The 24321-nt window shown below is 42.6% G+C and overlaps 1 protein-coding gene across 2 annotated transcripts in view; it reads right to left on the minus strand.

The window, feature by feature from the left end:
* The window catches only part of LRBA (LPS responsive beige-like anchor protein), a 789979-nt gene that overhangs the window by 615245 nt on the left and 150413 nt on the right, over positions 1–24321 (minus strand). For both annotated transcript variants that reach the window (XM_040331890.1, XM_040331889.1), the window contains exons 24-27: positions 22987–23140; positions 12754–12934; positions 10878–11005; positions 6491–6598 (exon numbers count right to left, since the gene is read on the minus strand). In XM_040331890.1, the coding sequence (XP_040187824.1) occupies positions 6491–6598; positions 10878–11005; positions 12754–12934; positions 22987–23140 (571 nt within the window). The remainder of the gene's footprint in view (positions 1–6490; positions 6599–10877; positions 11006–12753; positions 12935–22986; positions 23141–24321) is intronic.

Consider the following 24321-nt stretch of genomic DNA (forward strand, 5'->3'; position numbering starts at 1 on the left):
GCAGCCTTCTTAGTTTTAACATTGTGGGAATAACCAATTCAGAAATGCCCCTGTGCTTAGAACTTGGGCTTTAACAGCCATGCTCATCACTGTTCAGATTAACAGCAGTCAATTTAAAAAATATGTCACCCACTTGCAGTCAATTTAAAAAATATATGTCACCCACTTGTTTTCAGAAATCCTGCAGAACCAGACAACTCCAAAACATGTGCAACATAAAACCCTCCTGTTGACGACATTGCCAATTACAGAGACGTGAAAAGCCTATGTAGCGTTTGGGGGACTCTGTACCGAGACGTGAAAAGCCTATGTAGCGTTTGGGGGACTCTGTACCGAGACGTGAAAAGCCTATGTAACGTTTGGGGGACTCTGTACCCAGAAGTGATAATAAAACTAGTTTCCTGTGACAGACCAATTTTTAACAACGTTCTCCTCCAATGTTACATTAAAACGCTAATAAGCCTTTGGAGGAAACGAACATCTTTTGTTTTTCCAGTCTCCATGAAAGGAAGAGTTGAAACACGGTCTTGCTGGTCTTAGGAGCAGTAATAAGACCCCAAATTATGAACAGCACTAGTAGCAACAGTGGGCTCATCCTCTAGCTTCAAAAGCTGTGCATAACACCTCAATAAGCACTGAAAAGGTCTCTGAATTTAGGATTGACAGCAGAAAACTGGCACTCCTCCTCCTTGGAATAAGACAGTGTCTTAGCAGCCGAAAGTTCTGAGGTCGATGAGATACAAAATCTGCAGGGGAAGATGCAGGAGCACCTTTGTGGCCTCTGCGATCAGTCAGCAAACACCTGAGCTTTTTGAAGTAAAAATCTCTTTGGACAGAGCAGAGGAGGCTGCCATACTCGACAGAGCTAGGAAACATGGGCGTAGGAACCGGGGGGGACGAATCCCCCCCAGGAAATAATGCGGGGGGGACAGGTATGCTAAAATCCCCCCCAGGTTAGGAGGACTTGGAGCCAGGGACGGGTCACTGCTCAGCAGCACAGCGGGTGGGTGCCGTTGCGCCGAAGTATCAGACACTCGCACTGGTCCCCTCCCTCCTCCCCTTGTTGTCTCAGGTGGTACTGGTAGCGTGGCGCCGTTGCGTAAAGCGTGCGTGCGTAATGCATGCAGCTTCAAACTCTAACGGCGCCAACCACCAGGAGCAGAGGGGAATGACTGACCGTGTTAAGCTGATGTCGCACAGCACAGAAGCCGGGATGGGACTGACACACTGCCGTACTGAAGAAAAGTTAAGGTGAGGTCGCCTGTCTCCTCCCCCTTATCTAGCAGGCTGTCAGTTTTCACACCTCTCAGTGTCTTCACACCTGTAATTCCCTCCTCTCCCCTGGCCTGTACTCCACTGAGGAGGGGGGGGGGGGGCACCATAACAGATGTAAGCCTGGCACTGTGAAAAACGTTAAAAAAAAAAAAAAAAAAATTGTATATGTTATATAGCAGAACGTACAATTTTTTTTTTTTTTAATTGGTCTTTTGTTAGAAAAAAATAAAATGAAAAAAATAATAAAACGCAGAGGTGATCAAATACCACCGCGCAGTTGTCAGCTTAAGTTACGCAGTGCACAAAATGGCCTGTCATGAAGGGGGGGGGTAATTTAGATTTAGCCCCCTTAATGACAGGCCATTATTTGCAATGTGCGCTCCCGTAAGTTAAGCTGACAACTGCGCGGTCATGCAACACTGTACACAAATAAAATTTGTAATTTTTTTTCTCGTGGTATTTGATCACCTCTGCGCTATTTTTTTTTTTATTATTTTTTTTTTTTAAAGACCAAATTTGAAAAAAATAAATAAAACATTTTACTTTCTGCTATATAACATATCCAATTTCTTTTTTTTTTTACGGTTTTTCATAAATTTAAGCCAATGTTTTTGGTACAAAATATCCCAATAAGCATCTACAAACTATGGGATATATTTATGGAATTTTTAATTTTTTTTCTAGAAATGGCGGAGATCAGCAACTTATAGCGGGGCTGCGATATTGCGACATTGTGGGAACCAGTGACTCTAATACAGTGATCAGTGCTAAAAATATGCACTGTCACTGTACTAATGACACTGGCTGGCAAGGGGTTAATCATCTAGGGCAGGGGTCTCCAAACTTTCTAAACGAAGGGCCAGTTTACTGTCCTTCAGACTTTAGGGGAGCCGGACTGTGTGGCCACTGGAAATAGAAAAATGTTCCGGTATCAGCAGGAGTAAACAATGCCCCATTTTTTGGTGTCATTGGGAGGAATTGTGCCTCTTTGTTGGTGTCATTGGGAGAAATTGTGCCCCTTTGTTGGTGTCATTAGGAGGAATTGTGCCTCATTGTTGGTGTCATTGGGAGGAATTGTGCCCCATTGTTGGTGTCATTGGGAGGAATTGTGCCCCATTGTTGGTGTCATTGGGAGGAATTGTGCCCCTTTGTTGGTGTCATTGGGAGGAATTGTGCCCCTTTGTTGGTGTCATTGGGAGGAATTGTGCCTCATTGTTGGTGTCATTGGGAGGAATTGTGCCCCATTGTTGGTGTCATTTGGGAGGAATTGTGCCCCATTGTTGGTGTCATTTGGGAGGAATTGTGCCCCATTGTTGGTGTCATTGGAGGAATTGTGCCCCATTTGTTATGTCAGAAGATGAATTATTGCCCCAAGGGCCAGATAAAAGCAAGTAAAGGGCCACATCTGGCCCCCGGGCCGCAGTTTGGAGACCCCTGATCTAGGGCAATTAAAGGCTTAACTGTGTTGCCTAACCAGTTATAAACAACTCCCAGTTTACTGAATTGGGCCCCATTCACACCTCCGCGACAAAACGCCGGACGCTCGTGCCGCTGGAGGGGAGAATTCCCATTGCTGTCTATGAGATGGTTCACATCTCATAGACGCTGTACGCCTGGAAAAAAAGTCCCGAACCCTTTTTTTCAGGCGGCATTGGCGTTCGGCCATACAAAGCAATGGGAAGGCTTTGTTGAAAAAAAAAAAAGTCACACACTCGCGGCAAAATACGCCGCGTACGTGGCGTATCTTGTCTCGGAGGTGTGAATGCAGCCTAAGAATATACCTGGCGAGTAAAAATGCTGTCCCCCCCAGATTTGTAAGGGTTCCTACACCCATGCTAGGAAATACTCTGAAGATGACATAAACACAATACCCATTTTAGTTAAAATATAAAAGATAAGATTGCATCGAGTAAATAGATACCAAACATTCCATGTCTTAAAAATAGCGAGTGCCCACGAGATCGCCAATAACTATGGTGCAAAATAATCTCAATAGGCGACGCTTTAAAAACCTTTACAGCAAACGAAAGCCCCTGTACACACGATCGGATATCTGATGGAATCTAATCCAATGGATTTTTCCATCGGATATCCGATGAAGCTGACTTTCATCAGTCTTGCCTACACACTATCAGACTAAATTCCGACCGTGCCAAAACGCGGTGACGTAAAACACTACGACGAGCCGAAAAAAAAATGAAGTTCAATGCTTCCGAGCATGCGTCTACTTGATTCTGAGCATGCATGGATTTTTCTCCGATGGTAGTTCCACACAGACGATTGGATTTTTCTATCGTTTTTTTTTATCCATAGGAAAAATTTAAAGCATGTTCTATTTTTTAACACCAATGGAAAAAAGACAGATGGGGCCCGCACACAATCAGGTTGTCCGATGAAAACAGTCCATCAGTCTGTTTTCATCGGACAAACCGATCGTGTGTACACGGCTTAAGAGCTCTTTTGCTAGAATTATTGTTCTCGCTCTGACATTAAAGGGAGATACAGTGTCTTGAAAAAGTGTTCATACACCATGAAATTATATACATTTTGTCATGTTACAACCAAAAACGTAAATATGTTTATTGGGATTTTATGTGATAGAACAACTCAAAGTGGTAGGAAAATGAGGAAAATCTACAGATTAAATAATGGGACTTTAAATACCACCACACTGTGTGGATGCTTATGTGTCTCTATACACAGTGTAAGATAACCATCCTCCACCCAAATTCTTTTCTCTGGTCTCTGGATAAAAAGGATGGAACATCTAGTGTTTATGAAGTAATTGATTATCAGAGCTCTACCCTGGGGCTGTTTAATCTCCCATGGGCCAACGAGACTATACCACATGGGCTTCCACTGTTTTCATCATTATAATATCATATAAAACCTGGCATAGCAAAAATATACTATATATTGATGAAACCTTTCCATGAAAATAATTTATTCTGTTAGTCATATATATTCAGGTGAGAGATGGGAGGTCCTGAAGAAGCGATGATCTCTGCGAAAAGTATCAACCTTAAGCTCTCTATCTCGACCAATAGCCATGCATGTTTGCAGAGGACGATGATTGTTGGTATCAATATGCAAGCTATAACATACAATATGTGTTTATACATTTTATGGGTAGAAATAAAGTTTTGCATTTTCTATATTTAACAATTGGTGTGCTCACTGGAGGGGTATTTAAAAGTCCTATTATTTACTCTGTCTTGTTCTAGATTTGAATCATATCCCTAGTTGGAACCTCCCCCATACATATTCAAACAACTTTTGAAGGAAAATGATTTTCAAGTTTATTTTACAAATAAATATCTGAAAAGTGTGGCGTGCATTTGTATTAAGTCCCATTTACTCTGAAAGCCCCAACTAAAATCTAGTGGAACCAATTGCCTTCAGAAGTCACACAATTAGTAAATAAGAGTCCACCTGTATGTAATTTAATCTCAATATAAATACAGCTGTTCCGTGAAGCCCTCAGAGGTTTGGAAGAGAACATTGGAGAACAAAACAGCATCATGAAGGCCAATGCACACACCAGACAGGTCAGAGATAAAGTTGTGGAGAAGTTTTAAGCAGGGTTAGGCTATAAAAATAAAATATCCCAAGCTTTGAACATCTCATGGAGCACTGTTCAATCCATCATCTGAAAATGGAAAGAGTATGGCTCAACTGAAACCCTACTAGGACATGGCCGTCTACAAACTGACAGGCTGGGCAAGGAGAGCATTAAGAGGCCAAGTGGCCCAAGGTAACTATGGAGGAGCTGCAGAAATCTACAGCTCAGGTGGGAGAATCTGTCCACAAGCCAACTATTAGTCGTGCACTCCACAATTATAGCCTTTATGGAAGAGTGGCAAGAAGAAAGTAATTGTTAAAAGAAAGCTATAAGAAGTCCTGTTTGTGAGAAGCAATGTGGGGTACACAGTCAACATGTGGAAGAAGGTGTTTTGGTCAGATGAGACCAAAAATTTGCACTGCACTGCTGGCTCTGTGAAAGTGATTGGCAGCTATGGAGCTGCCTCATCAATTTCACGTTGAGGCCAGTTGCCAGCTTAACAAAACCTGCACAAGCTGATGGCTGCTACTGCAGCTGAACTGAAAAGGATCAGATATCCAGAGGTGACCATGTAAATGTAGGAGTGTAGCAGGGACAAAAGATGGGATTTCCACATTGCTCTTGTAAAGCAGGAGCATCAGCAGGTAGATGCCAGTGGAAAATTCATTGGTGTGAAACCCTGTACACACGATCGGTTTGTCCGATGAAAACAGACCGATTGACTGTTTTCATCAGACAAACCGAACGTGTGTGGGCCCCATTGGTTTGTTTTCCCTCGGTGAAAAAAAAAAAATAGAACGCGCTTTAAATTTTTCCTATGGATAAATAAATTCATAGAAAAAAATGATCGTCTGTGTGGAAGTCCATCAGTCAAAAATCCATGCATGCTCAGAATCAAGTCGACGCATGCCCGGAAGCATTGAACTTCATTTTTTCAGCACGTTGTAGTGTTTTACGTCACTGCGTTTAGGCACGGTCAGATTTTTGACTGATGGTGTGTAGGCAAGACTGATGAAAGTCAGCTTCAACGGATATCCGAACGAAAAAATCCATCGGATTAGATTCCATCAGATATTCGATCGTGTGTACAAGGCCTAACAGTACAAAGTGCTATCTATACATCAAGGACTTACTCAGAGTCCTAAAGCCCAGCTCCAGAAAACTTGTATATACATGTTTGCAGTTGGACTGCATCCTCACTACAAGGGTTAATTACTCATTCAGTCTATTACCCAATCCTCAGCTTCATCATATGCAATGAAGGGCTATGGAGCCTGCACTGGTCTTGATGATGCGAGACCTTAGACCGCTGGAGCCTAGGGTAGGCGACACTGTCGGGACCAGTCTAGGAGCACAGAGGATCAGAAGAGCGAATAGGGAAATGCTCAGGTGTGAATGGAGGCTTAGTAGGGCAACAGCTTGTTTTTAGGGTCTTTGTGGAAGGTGCACAAACCTGAGGGAGTTTTGCCTGTAAATATGATTACCCTTTTTTCTATATGGTCATCTTACAAAAAAACAGAAAACAAAAAAAAGAAGGTAATATATGAAGCAAGAATATGTTAAAGTGAATAAACTTTGGAAATTCCTGTAACACCAACATAAGAAACACATTTCAAAGGTAATATAGAACTCAGGTATTGATCTTCCACTCACCACATCTCTGAAGACCACAGCTCGCAGTCTGTTAATATCCATGTCCTGTAGAAGCCTGTCATAGTCTCGGACGGGAGAAATTCCACCTGTCAGTATGTCAACTGGACTCTGAAAACATATATACAAAAAAAAATAAAACACCACAGCAGTGTTGTTAAATTAATTGACATGCCTTAGTAACCCCCCCACCATTAATACCAATATTAAGTTGAAGTTTCTCTTTTCACTCCAGTTAATAGATCTGTAGTGCAACCCATGTACAAAAACTGACTGCATAAAATCTTTTTTAGAAAAAAAAAAAAATCAGCACCACCCTCGCACTAAAACTTTCCAAATACTTAACTGGGTAAAGAAATATTTTACTTAATTTTTACAGGCCTTTATATAGCGCCAATAATTTATGCAGCACTTTGCATACTGTACATTTACATCGGCCCCTGTTCAGGGATCTGACAACCTCTGTTTTGTATTTCATATGCATACATACACATACACTGGTGTGAATTTAAGCAGAAACCATTTAACCTACCAGCATGTCTTTGAGGTGTGGGAGAAAAACCATGCAAGCACACGGAGAGCATGCAGGTAGCGTTTGGGGCCAGGACTGACAAAATCTTATTCTTAAAGGCCAAGTTCACACCTTTGAACAGGTTTACACCCTTATTTAGAGAGTAACATGGTCACAACACCCCCCCCCCCCACACACACACACAAACTCAACCCACTTACCTGTGACAGCAGGTGGGGGTTCATCCTTTGGCCCGTTACATTTTACAAAACATCGCGGCTGTGCAGGGCTCCACCCACACTGCCACATCATTCATTTACAGAGATCTGTGAATGAACTAGAAGTCTGGTCTTCTACTGGGGCAGAAGGTTTGTATTTCCTAATGAACTACAAGCACGCCAATCCGTGTCCTTGTAGGTCACCAACATTTGCTGCAGCTCAATAACTGTCTTCCCGTCCAGAGGAAGGGGTGAGGAGAAAGCTTTTGCTCGTCCAATTTTTCACTCCACGGTGCTCCCCCACGATCCAGCGGATTGTTCCTGGTCTATGGAGCCTACTCTGTGCTTGACAACCTCAAGAGCAGTCCACAATTCGAGACCACTGGAGTGTAGGGGAGTGCTGGACCCATCTTGTGCTGGGAGGTTTGGAGGATTAGGTGAGTAAACCTCCTTTCTCCTCTCCCCTAGACAAAAACAAGCAGGTAACCTGTGCAGTGCATGCACAGCCCCAAAGCAGGGAAAACTGTTTTGTCCGAAGTTGGGCTTCTAGTGCACCTGCCCCTCAATGCAGGAGAAAACAGTGAGTTAAATTTCCTGGAATCTTCCAGGACAGCATAAGAGAGGCTCTGCCTACCTAAAACAGGGAAAACATCACCCACAATTAAGAAAGCATAGTCACCTAGACTCTCCAGTATTAAGCAAGAACCAAAAGGCAACCAATGTAATAATACAATAGCACATAACAACACAGAATATAGGAAAGAAATCCCTGTTGTCCTAGAAGATTCCCATTAGTGAGTTACCAGACAGACAATCAACTCAGTTTTCCCAAATCATCTTCCAGGACAGCGTATGAAAGGACAAGTTAGAAATACCTATTAGGGTGGGGTTACTGCTTTTAGGATCTATTCCTCAAGCCTTAAGATGGCCATATACTGATCAAAATACACCTTGTCAGATAGGAAAACCACCAAATTTCGATCAGTCGTTTAATTATTATTTTTTCCATTCAGCCCACCTGGCTGAAGAAAAACGGTATATGGCTGACTTTAGTGCTGACAGGAGAGCAGGACACTTCTGATGTATCAAACCACCATATGAAAATTGGACCAGGTGACAGCACTGTAGAGACAAACCACTAATTATTTTGTCAATGCAGAGGAAGATTCACTGGAAATCCACTGGAAGATTCTACTTTTAAAATGATGTACAGTATACACCGAAAAGTTGAATCGAATCCACATGCCTATGGTGTTCTTGGACATCCTAGCAACCAAATGGCTTCCATCGTTCACATTTCTTAAAGCGGGGGTTCACCCTATTAATAAAAAAAAAAATATTTTTTTCCCTCTAGCATAAAATGAGGCATAGTAGCGCGAGCTACAGTATGCCTGTCTTTATTTTTTTATCCCCGTACTCACTGTGCACTCGTAGATACAAGATTACGACTCCCAGCGGGGAATGGGAGTTTCTATGGAGAGAGAAGGTGATTGACGGCCGGCTCTGGCACGTTACGCTTCTCCGGAAATAGCCGAAATAGGACTTGGCGCTTCACGGCGCCTGCGCATAGTCTGTGCGCAGGCGTCGTATAGCGCCGTGAAGAGCCGAGACCTGTTCCGGCTGTCTTCGGGGAGCGTGACGTGCCAGAGCCGGCCGTCAATCCCCTTTCCTCTTCATAGGAACGCCCATTCCCCGCGGGGAGTCGTAATCTTGTATCTACGAGTGCACAGTGAGTACGGGGATAAAAAAATAAAGACAGGCATACTGTAGCTCGCGCTACTATGCCGAATTTTATGCTAAAAAGTTGTTATGGAGGGTGAACCACCGCTTTAAGGTTTGCTCTGAGCTAATCTAAGCTTGAAAACGTTACTTACTATCCTAGGATAGGGTTGAAAAAAGGGAAGGAATCACCAGTTCCTAAACCTTAGCTTAGCTGAATTTTATTCAGACCCAACAATCTACTATAAGAACTATATCTTGGTAAAAACCTACAGTAGGATCCTGTGATAGCTAAACCAGGATTTCCACTGCAGCTCCTGATATGGTCAAACTGCTACTTGCAACATGGTCTTAAAAATAATGTCACTGTCCAACAGAGTACAAAAAGGGCGACTATATGAGCTCTGGGTGTACAAAAAGGTGAATAAATGAGTCCTACATTCACTATGGATAAATTCTATCTCAAAAATTACTAGATTGCCAACCAATCACTAAACCGTGAGCTATGAATAAGCACTAAGGCATAGTGCGAAACGTCAGCTTTTCTTTTGTTGTGCTGTTTTTTGCTGTGGTATGTGTTTTGTGATTTTTAATTAAAGGAGGAGTTTTTTTGGAGTGCGGCTATCCCAGCTTCTTTTCTCTCATCCAAACCGTGCATTGGTACTTGTTCGTGTAGGACTGGGCCCTGGTGTACTGAATCATTGTTAATTGCAAATATGTTATGAGGAGTCATGCACACACTGCTGCTCATTCAGGAAAACCCACCCCATGTTACCGAATGCCACCCTTGCCCTCACAGTGTAAGTGCACCACTTGGCTCAGCAGACCCGTGTTACCCCCCTACCCCCCAAAAAGATTCAGGGATGCCAGTGACCATGGTGCATCCACAACAATCAGCAAAGTACATCAGGGTATTAGCTGGCCAAGAGTGCTCCCCCTACACCACATCTCCTGAACCAACATAGTGAAGGACTTGTGGCTTGACCAAATGTGAGCAAGGGAGGGCTCTACCCGAGCCTCTGTCCCCACAAGGATAGTTGTTTCTCCTCAGGCAAACAAGAAACCTTGGGGAAAACCAAGGTGATAATAGAGAGGAAAGGTTCCACAAATAGGATAACAACAATTGTAGCTCAGAAAAGCCAACAGATGCATCCTCTCTAGGTCCACTCTCCCTGAAATCATGGGGGGGGGGGGGATATACTGGGAGTCTCCTGCAACCACCCTGAAGGCCTAAAGGAAAATAATGCATTTTGATGTTCCTGTTAGTCCAGAGGAAACAAGGACTCTAGGTGACTTATTGATTGTGGATGATAGGTTTCCTATTTTAGGTAGGTTGAGCTTCACTCTCATATACTGTACTGGAAGAGGATTTGGGAATACTTTTGCTCCACATCTTATTTTATTGCAGTGCAAATCATGTGTTGCATGCTGCAATGCTCTGTGTGTGCTCTGTGCTTGCTGCATTATGATAACCCTACACAACCACAATGCAACATCATCATTTGCTATTTTTAAGCATAAACTGATACTTTTTTTTATCTCTGTGACTTAGTGATAAGTAGCCAAACCTTGCAAAGAGAAAAGGTCTGGTAAATACATTTCAACTAAGGACAGTTTTTTTTTTCCAGGGAGGTTTTATGTCCTTTTTATATTTGTCAATTTCCTCTAGGTACACCAGTTTCCTCACACAATCCAAATTACTATAAAAGCAAGCTACCAATAATAGGAATGATTATAAAAAGCAAGCTGCCAATTTAATGTTATGATTAGTCGACAATACTTTCAGTGTCACTATGAAACAGGTTTGCTCAACATGGGGTTATATGGCTAAGCAAGTTTCTGGGATCAATGAATTCTCTGAGCACACATAGTCCTTTTTGTTTGGACCTTAATGAGAAACACACAGTACCGTGCCATGCCATGCCTTGCACAGAGACATTACCTTTGCAGCAGACTTTGCTATTCCCACCAGGCCATGAATTGCCTTCTGGTTTTTCATATTTTCTCCTGTGGATTTTAATTGCAAGTGCTGCTGACACTCCAGACAATTTCTAACAGCAATCGCACAAACTAAAATGAAAAATAAATAAATAATTCTCTGCTCACAAAAGCCTCCAAATAACTTATGATTTACAGTGAAAAGACCAGCATGTTCTGCTACTTTTAATAGACATTAAACAAAATACATAATTTTTTATGAACTGATTCATATCAATATATATAAAAAAAAAAAAAAAAAACACGTCTTTATGGAAAATTACAAACATTCTTGGCAATCAGAAGAAGAAATTATGGGGTGGCATAGAGGTCAGACAGCGACTGTTTAAAAACCCCATTAACAAAGAACTGTTTATTTTGCACCTCATTTTGCCTAACATGGCAGTGAACATTACAGTATGCATATATCTAATATCTCAGTTTCTGTACATTTGTGACATCTCAAACCTTTTGCAGCAACCGACATATGGCATTAAAGCAACAGAGAAAGGCTTCCAGCATGCCAGACGTGGGCTGCATTCCTCCTCCGAAGTTCATGGTCACTTCAGCAATCATGGACTTATAGCAGAACATTGCAGCCTCTACTTACAACCCTTTTTGGTCATGTGAATGAGGCTTAAAAAAACATCCTCCAAAACACACACACACAATAAACATGTGCACTACAAACATTGCGGTAATACACTTTATATGCATTGGTGCATTGCAGTGTACAAACACAGCGATAGACCACTTTATGGTGCATATAACCTGTGGCCGCTGGTATGCTTTGCACACAAATATTGCAGTCTGTCAATGCAAAGCATTGCAGTATCTGATTTTTTATTATTATATTATGTTCTTTCAAATTACATTCATTCAACACCGTGTAGAGGCGCATTGTATCATGTTACCGCACATTGTAACGCACTGCGTTGTACTAAAATGTATGCCTGGAGTGGAGTTTAGGGCCTGGTAGCAAAAAGGGTTAAATACACTAATACATGTTCAAAAAGTGTCAAATACACTTTATTTGCATGTTCTACAAGTGGTATTGCTTTGTTTAAAACAGTCCGTAAACTAAAGTAGTGTGCAATTTTACCAAAACCTTTTCTCAGGGTTCATTTACACAGTCTGTCCACTCTATTTGTCCTCTGGCATAGAAAGGTGAAAGTGCTTCTACAGGCTTAAGGCGTTATTACCCCAATGCGTGTTCTGCATTAAAGTAAACCTTCTGTGCCACCGGATCGATCCCTTTCCTTATACTTATCTGAGCCCAGCAGCTGTCTTTGCCATCTCCCTCCTCATAGGGCAGATTGATGGAAGCAGGAGCCATTGGCCACTGGTTTAGAGAAAGTAGGGGGCAGGGCCGAACTGTCTTTGTTTATAAAAGCAGGCAGTGCAACTTGGGATCGAGCCTGCACGGGTGCCCCCGTATGAAGGGGCTCCCTATGGGGGCACTTGCTAAAGAGGTGAAGCCAGGAGCGCTGGGGGGGGGGGGGCGGCAGAATAGGATGAACTAAGCTGTTCTGTGCTAAACCATTGCACAGAGCAGGCAAGTATAATATGTATATTATTTAAAAAGAAGGTGGTTTACAATCACTTGAAGTGCTTAGGAGACCTTGGACAGGTCTGTATGGTTACAAACTGTTAATCTGCTTCCTTGCTGGTTAACCATATGTCATGAATATCAATTGCATTTTTGACATGCAGGCAAATCTACAGCAGCAGAAAATGCAGGCGACTCTCAGTTAGCAACATTTCATAGCCACAAAGTATACTCTAAGATCATTGCTAGAAATGTTTAATATATGAATACATATGCTTTATGATGAGCTTACCTAATCGAAGGCACTGCCGTAAGATGCCCCCAGATGACATATTTTTTTCAGCTTCAATATCTGTAAAGCCCAATGAACTTGCAAAAATAAGGACATCTACAAGACTTATTGCTCTCTGAAGGAATGTTATAGCTGTTTCTATAGAAAGACCTTGGGTAGGTTCAATATTTTCCAGTTCATGCTGAAACAAAAAAATAAATCCAAAACAGCTTTTTATGGTTGTATGGCTTTACTTGCAAACAGAAATTCTAGACTGCTCCAAGAGAGAAGAAAACCAACAATATACAATTATTAACTGTACATTATGAATAGTGTCAAATTATAAAGAACATGTACAAAAACAAATGCAACAATCCAGTGGATTTCAAACCAAATGCAGCTTTTGAATTCTTTTAATGCAGCTTCAAGAAGCCTCTTGTGATCAGCAAGCTAGCAGGCTATCTAAACAGCTGCATCCTTATATGCATTCAAGAAAATAAGCAGACGTTTTCTAATTTGTATATAGATGCAACAAAATGTGAACATTAAGCCTAGGTTCACATTTGTGAGAACACAGACATCGCATGTAATTCACACCCACACTGCGGGGCAGATCACATGCGATGTCTGTAATGCGAGTTCAGTCAGTTTTATGGCTGAAAACTTGCATTGAATCCGCACACTGAAAACAGAAATCACTCCCCCCCCCCCACACTGAAATCAGATCGCATGGGTGTTCTCACCTATGCAATTCGATTCCTGTGCAAGTTCACAGTTCGCACTGCGATCTGTGAACCAATCTGAGGTTTTCATTAACAATGTATCGACACCTGCAGTGGTTCGCAGAGGGCAGAGTGAACTGCCTGCGGGAGAAATGTGATGCGGGAACCGGCGCTTCAATCGTGCTGGTTCCTGCATCGCACAAGTGTGAAACTAGGCTAAAAAGGTAACCCCACTTTCCCGTAAAAATACCAAATATATAATTTTTCACTTGTGTGATTGGCTCATTGATTTTACCAGAAGTCTGCACTAATATACAAGAAAGGCCTCATGCACAATGGACATTTTTAATGCTACCGTTAGGACAAAATGCCTGGTAGTAGAGTAGCTTCCCATATCTGCTTCTGTATTACCCGATAACTTAAGGGACCGAGAGACAAGCCCACTCCTGACCGCAGGATATCCCCTTCCTCAGCTGCAGAAGGAAGGTTGGCAGTCGCAACCCAGCCACAGCCACATGGCTCAGAGGTAGTGAAGGAAACGTAGGACAGTACAGCAGCACTGACCCTCCATCCTGAGTGCTCATCCCCAGTAAGTGAATCCTCTCCTGACAGAAAGTCCCTGGCTTCAACTAAAGCTCTGACAGAGAGGACTCTGGATGATTTATCTATTGGCACACTCATCTTCCTAGCAGGCCTGCTATCCCAGAGCGAGTGCTTCTCACTCTGATGATATGGGACACCAACTGTTTCATAAAATCTTGCATTTCATTGAGAAGGGCCTGTCCAAAATACCCATGCAGATTACAACCAACATTAAAGCCGAGAGTTGGGCATCCAGATTGAAAATACAGGACGTAAACTGGACGCTACCATTTCTCAATTAGTCAAAACATGCAGAGCATTGAGGACTTGCACAAGAAATTAAATCAAGGTCTGGCAAAGCTGGATGATCTTGAAAAAGGCAGACGTTGCAACTTTAAAATTGGTGGCCTCCCTGAGTCTCTCAAGGTTATGAACACTATAGCACATTTCTTTCTCCAATAGCTCCTGGATCATCGGTTGAAGTTCGATAGGGCCTATCGAGTCCTGCAATCAGTCGATGCAAATGGCCCACCCAGGGACATAACTGTAAAGCCTCATTACTACAGGAGCAAAGAACAAGTGATAAACAAATCTAGAGAATCATCCAATGTATCTATCATGGGACATGTCACACAAGTGTTTGCCGATAGTTCACTATTCGGAAGGGCAGGGCCCTCAAACCCTTGCTTCTGGCACTCACCCACAAGGAGATTAAATACATATAAGCTTTTCCATAGCATATCATATTTTCTAACAAAATCTGTTCCATGGTTTCCTTCCCAGTGGGTGAGGATCTACTGGGAAGAATGGGCATTATTTCACAAGAAGCTAATCTGAGATCCATTCCATTTAACTATCCATCTGGGACTGTGTCCCAACTCCCGGTCTCTCTCACCAATATGACAACAATTCAAAATTAATCACCCACAGGACTCTAATCTACCCTGAAATCTTTAATTTCAGAACTACAAACCATTAGCCATGGTGGCCGACAGTAGTTTCAGTCTATTCCTGCACAGGAAACGGTCTCCCGGTTTTAAATTCTGACAGCGTGTGCAGAGAGGAAATCTCCGACCCACTGTCAAACTGCTAGGAGTGGGGGAAGAGGCTGCAGGAGCTGGTTCCACCCTAAATAGAGTGGAACATGTACCATGTTATGAAAAGGTATCATTTTAGCTAGTTCAGCAAAACGCTTGGTGCCTTTTGGGACAGGGGCTAAATAGTCTCCATCTAAAAGGTTTACTCTTGTTACGTATATCTTACCAATAAGTTCATATGATTTGGATACATCTGTTATACAATTTGATTATGGTTGAATGGCATAGGCCAGCTACAATTGTTGTGCCTCCCCATTTTGCGTTGCCACTTAGTTATTGGGCCTCGGCTCATTTCACATGCCCTGCTCTTTTCTTGGTGTATGCCTATGTGTCTTGAATTGTCCATGTGTTCCTCCTTTTCATACTACTTTTTCTACTTTCAGAGCTAGAAGACACTTCTTATGCAGCTAGAAGCTTTTCTATCTCTAGAACAGCTCTGGAATGGTTGGCTTGCACAATTCTGGGATTTGAAGAGTACTGGTAAGAATATTATATGTATATATATATATTAGCATGTGCGTATGTATTCACCCCTTTTGTTATGAAGCCCATAAAAAGCTCTGGTGCAACCAATCACCTTCAGAAGTCACATAATTAGTGAAGTGATGTCCACCTGTGTGCAATCTATGTGTCACATGATCTGTCGTTACATATACATGCCTTTTTGAAAGGCCTCAGAGGACGCAAAACCTAAGCAAGAGGCACCACTAACCAAACACTGCCATGAAGACCACGTAACGCTCCAAACAAGTAAGGGACAATGTTGTTGAGAAGCACAAGTCAGGGTTAGGTTATAAAAAAATATCCAAATCTTTGATGATCCCTAGGAGCCAATCATATCTATCATAACCAAATGGAAAGAACATGGCACAACAGCAAACCTGCCAAGAGATGGCCGCACACCAAAACTCGGGCAAAGAGGACAATAATCAGAGGCAGCGCAGAGACCCAAGGTAATCCTGGAGGAGCTGCAGAGTTTCCCAGCAGAGACTGGAGTATCTGTACATAAGACTCCATAGAGTTGGGCTTTATGGCAGAGGGGCCAGAAGAAAGCCATTACTTTCAGCAAAAAACTAAATGGCACGTTTTGAGTTTGCAAAAAGGCATATGGGAGACTCCCAAAATGTATGGAGGAAGGTGCTTGACAAGACTAAAATTTTACTTTTCTGGCCATCAAAGAAAACGCCATGTCTGGCGCATCATGGTGGTGGCAGCATCATGCTGTGTGGATGTTTTTCAGCAGTCAGGACTGGGAAACTGGTCAGAGTTGAGGGAAAGATGGATGGTGCTAAATACAGGCATATTCTTGAGCAAAACCTGTACCCCTTCCGTGTGTGATTTGAGGCTAGGACGGAGGTTCACCTTCCAGCAGGACAAAGACCCCAAACACACTGCTAAAGCAACACTTGAGTGGTTTAAGGGGAAACGTAAATGTGTTGGAATGGCCTAGTCAAAACCTAGACCTGAAAAAATCTGTCTGTGGTCAGACTTAAAGATTGCTGTTCACAAGCGCAAACCATTCAACTTGAAGGAGTTGGAGCAGTTTTGCAAGGAGGAATGGGCAAAAATCCCAGTGGCAAGCTCATAGACTTATCCAAAGCGACTTGAAGCTGTAATAGCCGCAAAAGGTAGCTCTACAAAGTATTGACTTTAGTGGGGTGAATAGTTGTGCACATTGACTTTTTCTGTTATTTTGTCCTATTTGTTGTTTGCTTCACAATAAAAATAAAAAAAATAAAATCTTCAAATGTTGTGGGCATGTTCTGTAAATTAAATGATGCAAATCCTCAAACAATCCATGTTAATTCCAGGTTGTGAGGCAACAAAACACGAAAAATGCCAAGGGGGGTTAATACTTTTGCAAGGCACTGTACATATAAACACACACACACACACACACACACTGTGGGTTTCAATATCATAACTTCCAACAAGCCGATGTGCTTTTAATTCACTTTCTGGTCTCTTACAAACCCCCTTTTCACCAAAGGCATTATCCAGTGTTTTACTTAGTTAATAGATAAGACTCAGGCATTGGCTATCTCCTTTTCCCTTATCACTGAAGTGACGGATCCTGCAGACGTTTTCCTTGAGGGAAGAGTCTTGTGGGAATACTTTTGTGCTCTTTGTTTCCTAATATGCCCCAAATAATGGTCAAGCCTTTTCTTTTCTGATATGTTTCGCACTTTATTGCCCCACCTGGAAGGAACTAATTGTGGGGATGATTCTAACATTGCACTGGATTCCTGTTAAGACAAAATTAACCCTGCCAAGGCACAACTCAAAGATTTCCTAAGGACATTACCCACATAGTTAAAGCGGGAGTTCACCCGAAAAACAATTTTTAAAATTAGATTGAGGCTCATTTTGTCGAGGGGAATCGGGTGTTTTTTTTTAAATCGAAGCAGTACTTACCGTTTTAGAGATAGATCTTCTCCGCCGCTTCCGGGTATGGTCTTCGGGACTGGGCCTTCCTATTTGATTGACAGGCTTCCGACGGTCGCATACATCGCGTCACGAGAAGCCGAAAGAAGCCGAACGTCGGTGCGGCTCTATACGTCGCCTGCGCACCGACGTTCGGCTACTTTCAGAAAATCGTGATGCATGCGACCGTCGGAAGCCTGTCAATTAATGTTAAAATCTGTCAATCTAATGTCTATCTAATGTTGAAGCCTGTCAATCTAATGTTAAAAATTGAGGGGCAGATCCACATAGAAATAGATGGGCGCAGCTCATCAGAGATACGCTACGCCGCTGTACCTTACCTGGCGTAATTTCGAATCCCCAAAGAATTTGCGCCGTAAGTTACGGCGGCGTAGTGTATCTCTGGCGGCGGAATTCAAATCGGCGATTAGGGGGCGTGTTTAATTTAAATGAAGCACGTCCCCGCGCCGAATGAACTGCGCATGCTCCGTTTCTACATTTCCCGCCGTGCATTGCGCTAAATGACGTCCCTAGGACGTCATTTTTTTTAACTTAGACGTGAGTTATACGTCCATCCCGATTCACGGACCACTTACGCCAAAAAAATAATCAAATTTAGACGCGGGAACGACGGCCATACTTAACATGGCAAGTCTAACTATACGCCGCAAAATACCAGCTTCAACTATACGCCGGAAAAAGCTGACTAGAGACGACGTAAGAGAATGCGACGGCCGCGCGTACGTTCGTGGATCGACGGAAATAGCCAATTTGCATACCCGACGCGGAAAACGACGAGAACTCCACCCAGCGGGCGCCGAAGTATTGCATCTACGGTCCGAAGGCGTAGGCCTGTCGGATCGAACCCAGATGCCGTCGTATCTTGGTTTGAGGATTCACGCGGGTAATTTGAATGTACGCCGGCGTATCAGTAGATACGCCGGCGTACTCGCTCTGAGGATCTGGCCCTAAGTTTTTGGGTGAACCTCCACTTTAAGCTACTTAATTATTTAAAAGAATATTAAAAAAGGTATTTTTTTTTTTTTAAAACAAACATGTTATATACTTACCTGTTCTGTGCAATGGTTTTCCACAGAGCAGCCCCATTCCTCCACTTCTCGGGTCCCCTGCCTAGCCCCGCCTCTTCTTCGAGCGATCATCAGATCACAGGGGCGTCAGGCTTCGGAGAATCTCAGTATAGCTGGCTGTCCATACCTCCCATATGGGTACAGTTATTGGAGAGCAGGAAGATCAATGAACCACGAGAGCGCTCACCAGCACCCTTGCAGTTCATTGAGAACAAAAAGCCACCTGCTGTGGTGAAAGATAGTAGTTGTAGTTCATTCGTTCACAGATTGCTGTGAATGAATTACTTACTTATTCATGCATTCACCACATATTTGTTTAAGTCACCTTGGTGCCCACTATTCAAAAAAACTCTAGGTCAGACTATTCTTTGGTTTTGATTTCGCTTTCCGTAGCCTCATCAGTAGTGACTCAATGAGTCACCACTATTGAGCAACCCTTTTTGGATGTGCGGAAATTAAGTATAGCATCCTGGACACGTTTTGCACTAATATAGATAATGCCATATCCCCGGTCATAATTTGGGCTGCACATAAAGCGACAGTTCCTGGTAAGATTATTCAGATTTCTGCCCAACTTAAAAACGGGGGCGAAAGGCAGACATAAATCAGATTAGACCAGGGCCTTCAGCCCTCACCAAGGCTCATAAACTAGATTGGAACTCAATTTAGCTCAACCTCCGCTTTTCGGAACCCTCCCCCCCACCTCCGGTGTCACATTTGGCACCTTTCAGGGGGGAAGGGGGTGCAGATACCTGTATAATACAGGAATTTGTACCCACTTCCGGGAATAGACTCCACGCCCCTTCCCATGTCTCCCCCCCCCCCGACACTGTCTTCTGGGAAACACACAGGTCCCAGAACACAGCGGGGACCAGTGAGGACGCGCCGCGCGATTCAAGCATGCGCAGTAGGGAACCAGGCAGGCAGTGAAGCCGCAACGCTTCACTTCCTGATTCCCTCACCGAGGATGGCGGCGGGGGCAGCCGAGACGAGCGATTGGTCTGCTTCTGACATCGCGGGCATCCTGGACAGGTAAGTGTACATTTATTAAGTCAGCAGCTGCAGTATTTGTAGCTGCTGGCTTTTAATATATTTATTTTAGGTGGACCTCCGCTTTAATGTACTGTAATGTAATTTCACAAGCCTACAGATAGAGACTTGGCCTTCCAAGCCCTTAGCAGGACGCTGCCTTAATCCCAGGCTGCGGTCCATGGTCAGGGAGTAGGGATAGGCTTTTTGTGCCCTGAAACCCCCCCCCCCCCTTCTTTTTATATTTCTGTTTATTTCTTGTCTGTTCCCCTCTTTTACTTAGATGTCCTAGTTTCTTCTTTTTGCTCTTGGGAACTGGATACCCCCAGCTTGTTGGTAAGCGCTTAGACGCGAGTTTCACAACTCGCATTCGGCGCTCTATAAGTATTTATTCCAATCCAATCCAATTCCAATGTACTGTAGCTGGTAAATCAAATCAGTTGTCTCTCTTCCTAGTTTAGGAAAGGCTGCGGCTTCGGCATAGCTCCGGAGCCGCGGCAATCCGCGGATCACAGTGTGTGCCGATCCGAAGGGGGTGACCCTGGAAACCGTAACAGAATTTTGTGTGCAATTGGACACAGCTGATCAGCTGATTTCAGGCAAAATCATTGGCTGAAATCTGCTGCCAAACTCGTGCTGCGTCCAATCACAGCACGGGTCCACAGGGGGCATGTGCAGAAGACAGGCAACGACGTACAGGTGACAACATGCAGGCCTGCTTGTTCAACCCAGTAAATCTACTGTGGGCAGGCAGCAAGGAGTTATGAAAAAAAATGTAATTTTAAAATTAATGGCAGCAACAAGTCTCAAAAAAGTTTAATAGGGCAACAAAAAGCTGGTAAAGTAACCAGTACCAACGAGCTAGAGGAAATTTTTGATGACTAGGTTAATTGGCAACAGGTCAGTAACATTGGTGGGTATAAAAAAGGGCATCCTAGAGAGTCAGTGTGTCTCAGAAGTAAAGATGGGCAGAGGTTCATTAATCTGTGAAAAGCTGCATCCAAAGATTGTTGGACAATTTCAAAATAATGTTCCTCAACGTAATATATCATCTACAGTACATAATATCAAAAGATTCTGAGTCTGGAGAAATCACTGTGCACAAAAGAAAGGGCCGAAACGCAAAACTTAAAGCACATTATCTTGGGGCCCCCCCAAGACTGAACTGTATTAAAAACTGGCGTAATGCTGTGCTTGACTTTACTGGATGGGCTTAAGAATACTTCCAAAAATAACCACCTGTGAACACAGTTGGCCATGACATCCAAAAATGTAAGATAAAGATCTATCACGCAAAGAAGCCATTCTGAACATGATCCAGAAAAACCTCCCATTCCTCTCCTAAAACTCCTGCAGCTCCTAGACATTAGAAGAGACTATGTCAAAACCCTGGTAAACATGGCCCTGTCCCAACTTTTTTTTTTTTTACATTTTATAATCTTCAAATTCAAAATTACATTATTTTCCCTAAAAATGTTACATTTGCTCAGTTTAAAAACTGGATATATTTTATGTTGTGAATAAAATATGGGTTTATGAGATTTGAAAAACATTGCATTCTGTTATGTAGATTTTATGCAGTATTCCAACTTTTGGGGAATTGGGGTTGCATTTGTTTGTTTCTTTTTATAATAATCAACAGATTATTAATTATGATGTAGGCCATAGCTGTAGTACTGTCCGATGGACATTCTGGATAATTAGTCAGAAATCGAGGGGAAGAATGACAGACGACTTGTTATAAGTCCAGGATGTTGAACAGAAATGTAATTTCCTTATGGGAACAGCAACCTAAAAACAGAGGGCCTAGAATCTCCCCCAACCTAGAACACTGGCATGCATCATGGCACTCTTCCGTGCAAGGGAAGAAAATAAATCTGCCAGTCATCAATGTGTACAAAAACAAAAATGACAAAAACATAATGGCTTAAGGGTGAAACCAATTAATATTTTCCATGGATATGTGTCCCACATTATAAAAAATTTCTTTTACAAGGTTCTCAAGCTGAATTGAGCAAATAGAATTGCTTGCAAGGTGGACGACACCAGTGCAAGAAATTGCATGCTACTTTACAGAGAATGTCAGGATTGAACTTGTTGAATCTAAATTTACAGCTTCATCAACTTCTTCCAGGGCAGAAAGACCTTGGCCTGAAGGGCATCCAGGAGAAGGCCCAAGTACTCTATAGGGCCGATTTAAAAAAGGTTTTCACACAAGAAACCCACAGCATTATCTTATTTTTCTAATCGGATTTAACTGGAAAAATTTGAAAATTCTTGGAGAAAGTGATGTTAAAACCTTTTATAAAAAGACCCCCAAGTGATGTGATGAAATCAGAGATGCCACATTGGAGTCCAAAGTCAAGGAGGTCTTCTCTCACAGCAGTAGACAATCCAGGTACCTAATGACTGCAATACTTCTGAGGTAAAGAAAGCCCAGAGGTAGTGCAAGCACCTTTGAGAATTGTCCCAGGGCCAAGGCAAAACTAAAAGGAAAGAGCCACAAACTAAATAGTGAATGATAGGAATATGTAAACACTTGTCCCTTACGTCAATAATTGCCAAAAAGGCTCTTTGATGAAGGGAGGCAATAACTGTGTCAATAGATTCCATAAGAAATTTTTGAGCACATATAAATACACTGAAGGCCTTTAAGTCCAAGGTGGAATGAACGTCTTTTGGGTTTCAGGGCTGTAGATAGGTTAGAATAAAAAGCTTGAAACCGTTCAGGAGAGGGAAGAACAGGAACAAGAACCCAATACAACAATCCTTTAACGGCTGGGGTCTAAAAGGTGCCAAGACAAAAAGCAAAAAATCAAGGGAGGAGGATGAAGGTGAAACTCTATATGATACTTTCTACTGCACCCATGTGTCAGCAATGTGAGCTTCCTAAATCTCTTCAAAAGCCATTAGATGTCCCAACTACCTCATATGAAACTAATAAGGGCTGGTCTTCATGCAGTGGCCAATTTATCTGGGGGCTTGGATCCTTTGGTTTGCCATGGACATTTTGAACCCTGTGTCCAGGGAATTGGAAGGTTTGTGGGTCCTGGAACTGCAGCATGACTTGAAGGAACGAAAGGAACATTTTGATACATGATAGGAAAATGTCACCCTACACCAATGACCCATAATATACAGTCATGACCAACAATAACACACATTAATACATTCTACATTTTGCTCAACACATTCACATACTCATGTGAAAAAAATGTAACACACGGACTATAGATTTCCTTAAAACCATATTGTGTACACAAAAATTTCATACAATAGCCTGACATATGTATAAAAGAATGGCATGCTTACAGTAGTAGAGGTTGCAGCAGAAAGTAATGGTAATATACCACCACACGCCATAATCATGTTGTCCGTTATTTGAGATAGAAGGTGGATTGTATTATGTACAAAAATAACATTATCGCTGCTGTTCACAAAGTCCATTATTGTCTTTGTTGAGTGACTGTAGCAAAGAAAAAAAGAAAAGCAAATAAATTTCATAGTAATTATTAATTCTGTGAATAAATGGGTCTAGCTTGATAATGATTAGCAATAAGAATAAAAAGAAGAGGAACAGCCGCTTTTCTGGACACCTTACCGTGATATAATTGGTTAACTGCAAGGTACCCGCTACTCTCCTAAGCTACACCAGAGCTACATTTGCATTTGCCGATTCCTGCGGCTCCGTTTGACAACTGAGTGGCTAGTTGTAGCCGCCAAGCCTGTACACTGCAATGATATGTTGTGGGTGGCTGGCTGCAGTTATTCATTGCAGTTCACACAGAAAGCGATTACTTCTGCAGATCACTGCTGAACAAACTTTGAGGTCAGCAGCCACAGCTAGTCAAACAGCAGCAGAAATCAGTAGATTCCTGCTGCTGGCATTCGCACGGTGGTTAAACGCCCATGTGAATGTAGTCGAAGAGACTGAAATTGGCCTGAAAAAAATATTTGGGACATTCAGTAAACAATGTCTCATGGGAAAGGAAAAAGGGAATTTTGACTTGCCCATAAATTCCATGTCTTGGAGCACAGTACAGGACACAAGCAGAGAATTTATACATCATATAGACGTGTACCTTCAGGGCATTGGATGCTGATAAAGCTTTAGGAGGAAATGTCCCCTGTGCGACTTCACTATAACCCTACCACACTGAGTCTGCAGTTTTGTAGCAAGCAATTTAAAGAAAACTGAGGGATAGAAGGGAGAGTGGTCTGCATCCATATCTTAATCATACATTCACATGACACAGGCAGAGTATTTTTTCACCATGGGAGGTCCTCAAGTAATGATTATGAATGGTGGGCAACAATAAGGCAAACAAAACGGTGCTGACAAATTATGAACAGAAGACCTGATGACTGTCTTCTTACACAACTGGGCTACAGAGACTTGGTACTGAAATGCCTAGGAAACTCCCACTGATCTGGTAGAATGGGCGCATAAAAGTGCAGGAGAAGATCTATATTACAGAATGTAAGCTCTTTTGATCAAATTTCTTATCCATCATGCAATGGGTTCCAAAGAGGGGACAAACAGGGAATCCTTCTGTCTGACTGGAGCAGTGGCTTTAAGGTAAACTCTCATGGCTCCGACTACCCCAAAGGCAATGTAGAGAATTTTATTTTCCAGGTTTAAAAGAA

Source organism: Rana temporaria, chromosome 1 (assembly GCF_905171775.1).
Source record: "Rana temporaria chromosome 1, aRanTem1.1, whole genome shotgun sequence".
NCBI lineage: Eukaryota > Metazoa > Chordata > Amphibia > Anura > Ranidae > Rana > Rana temporaria.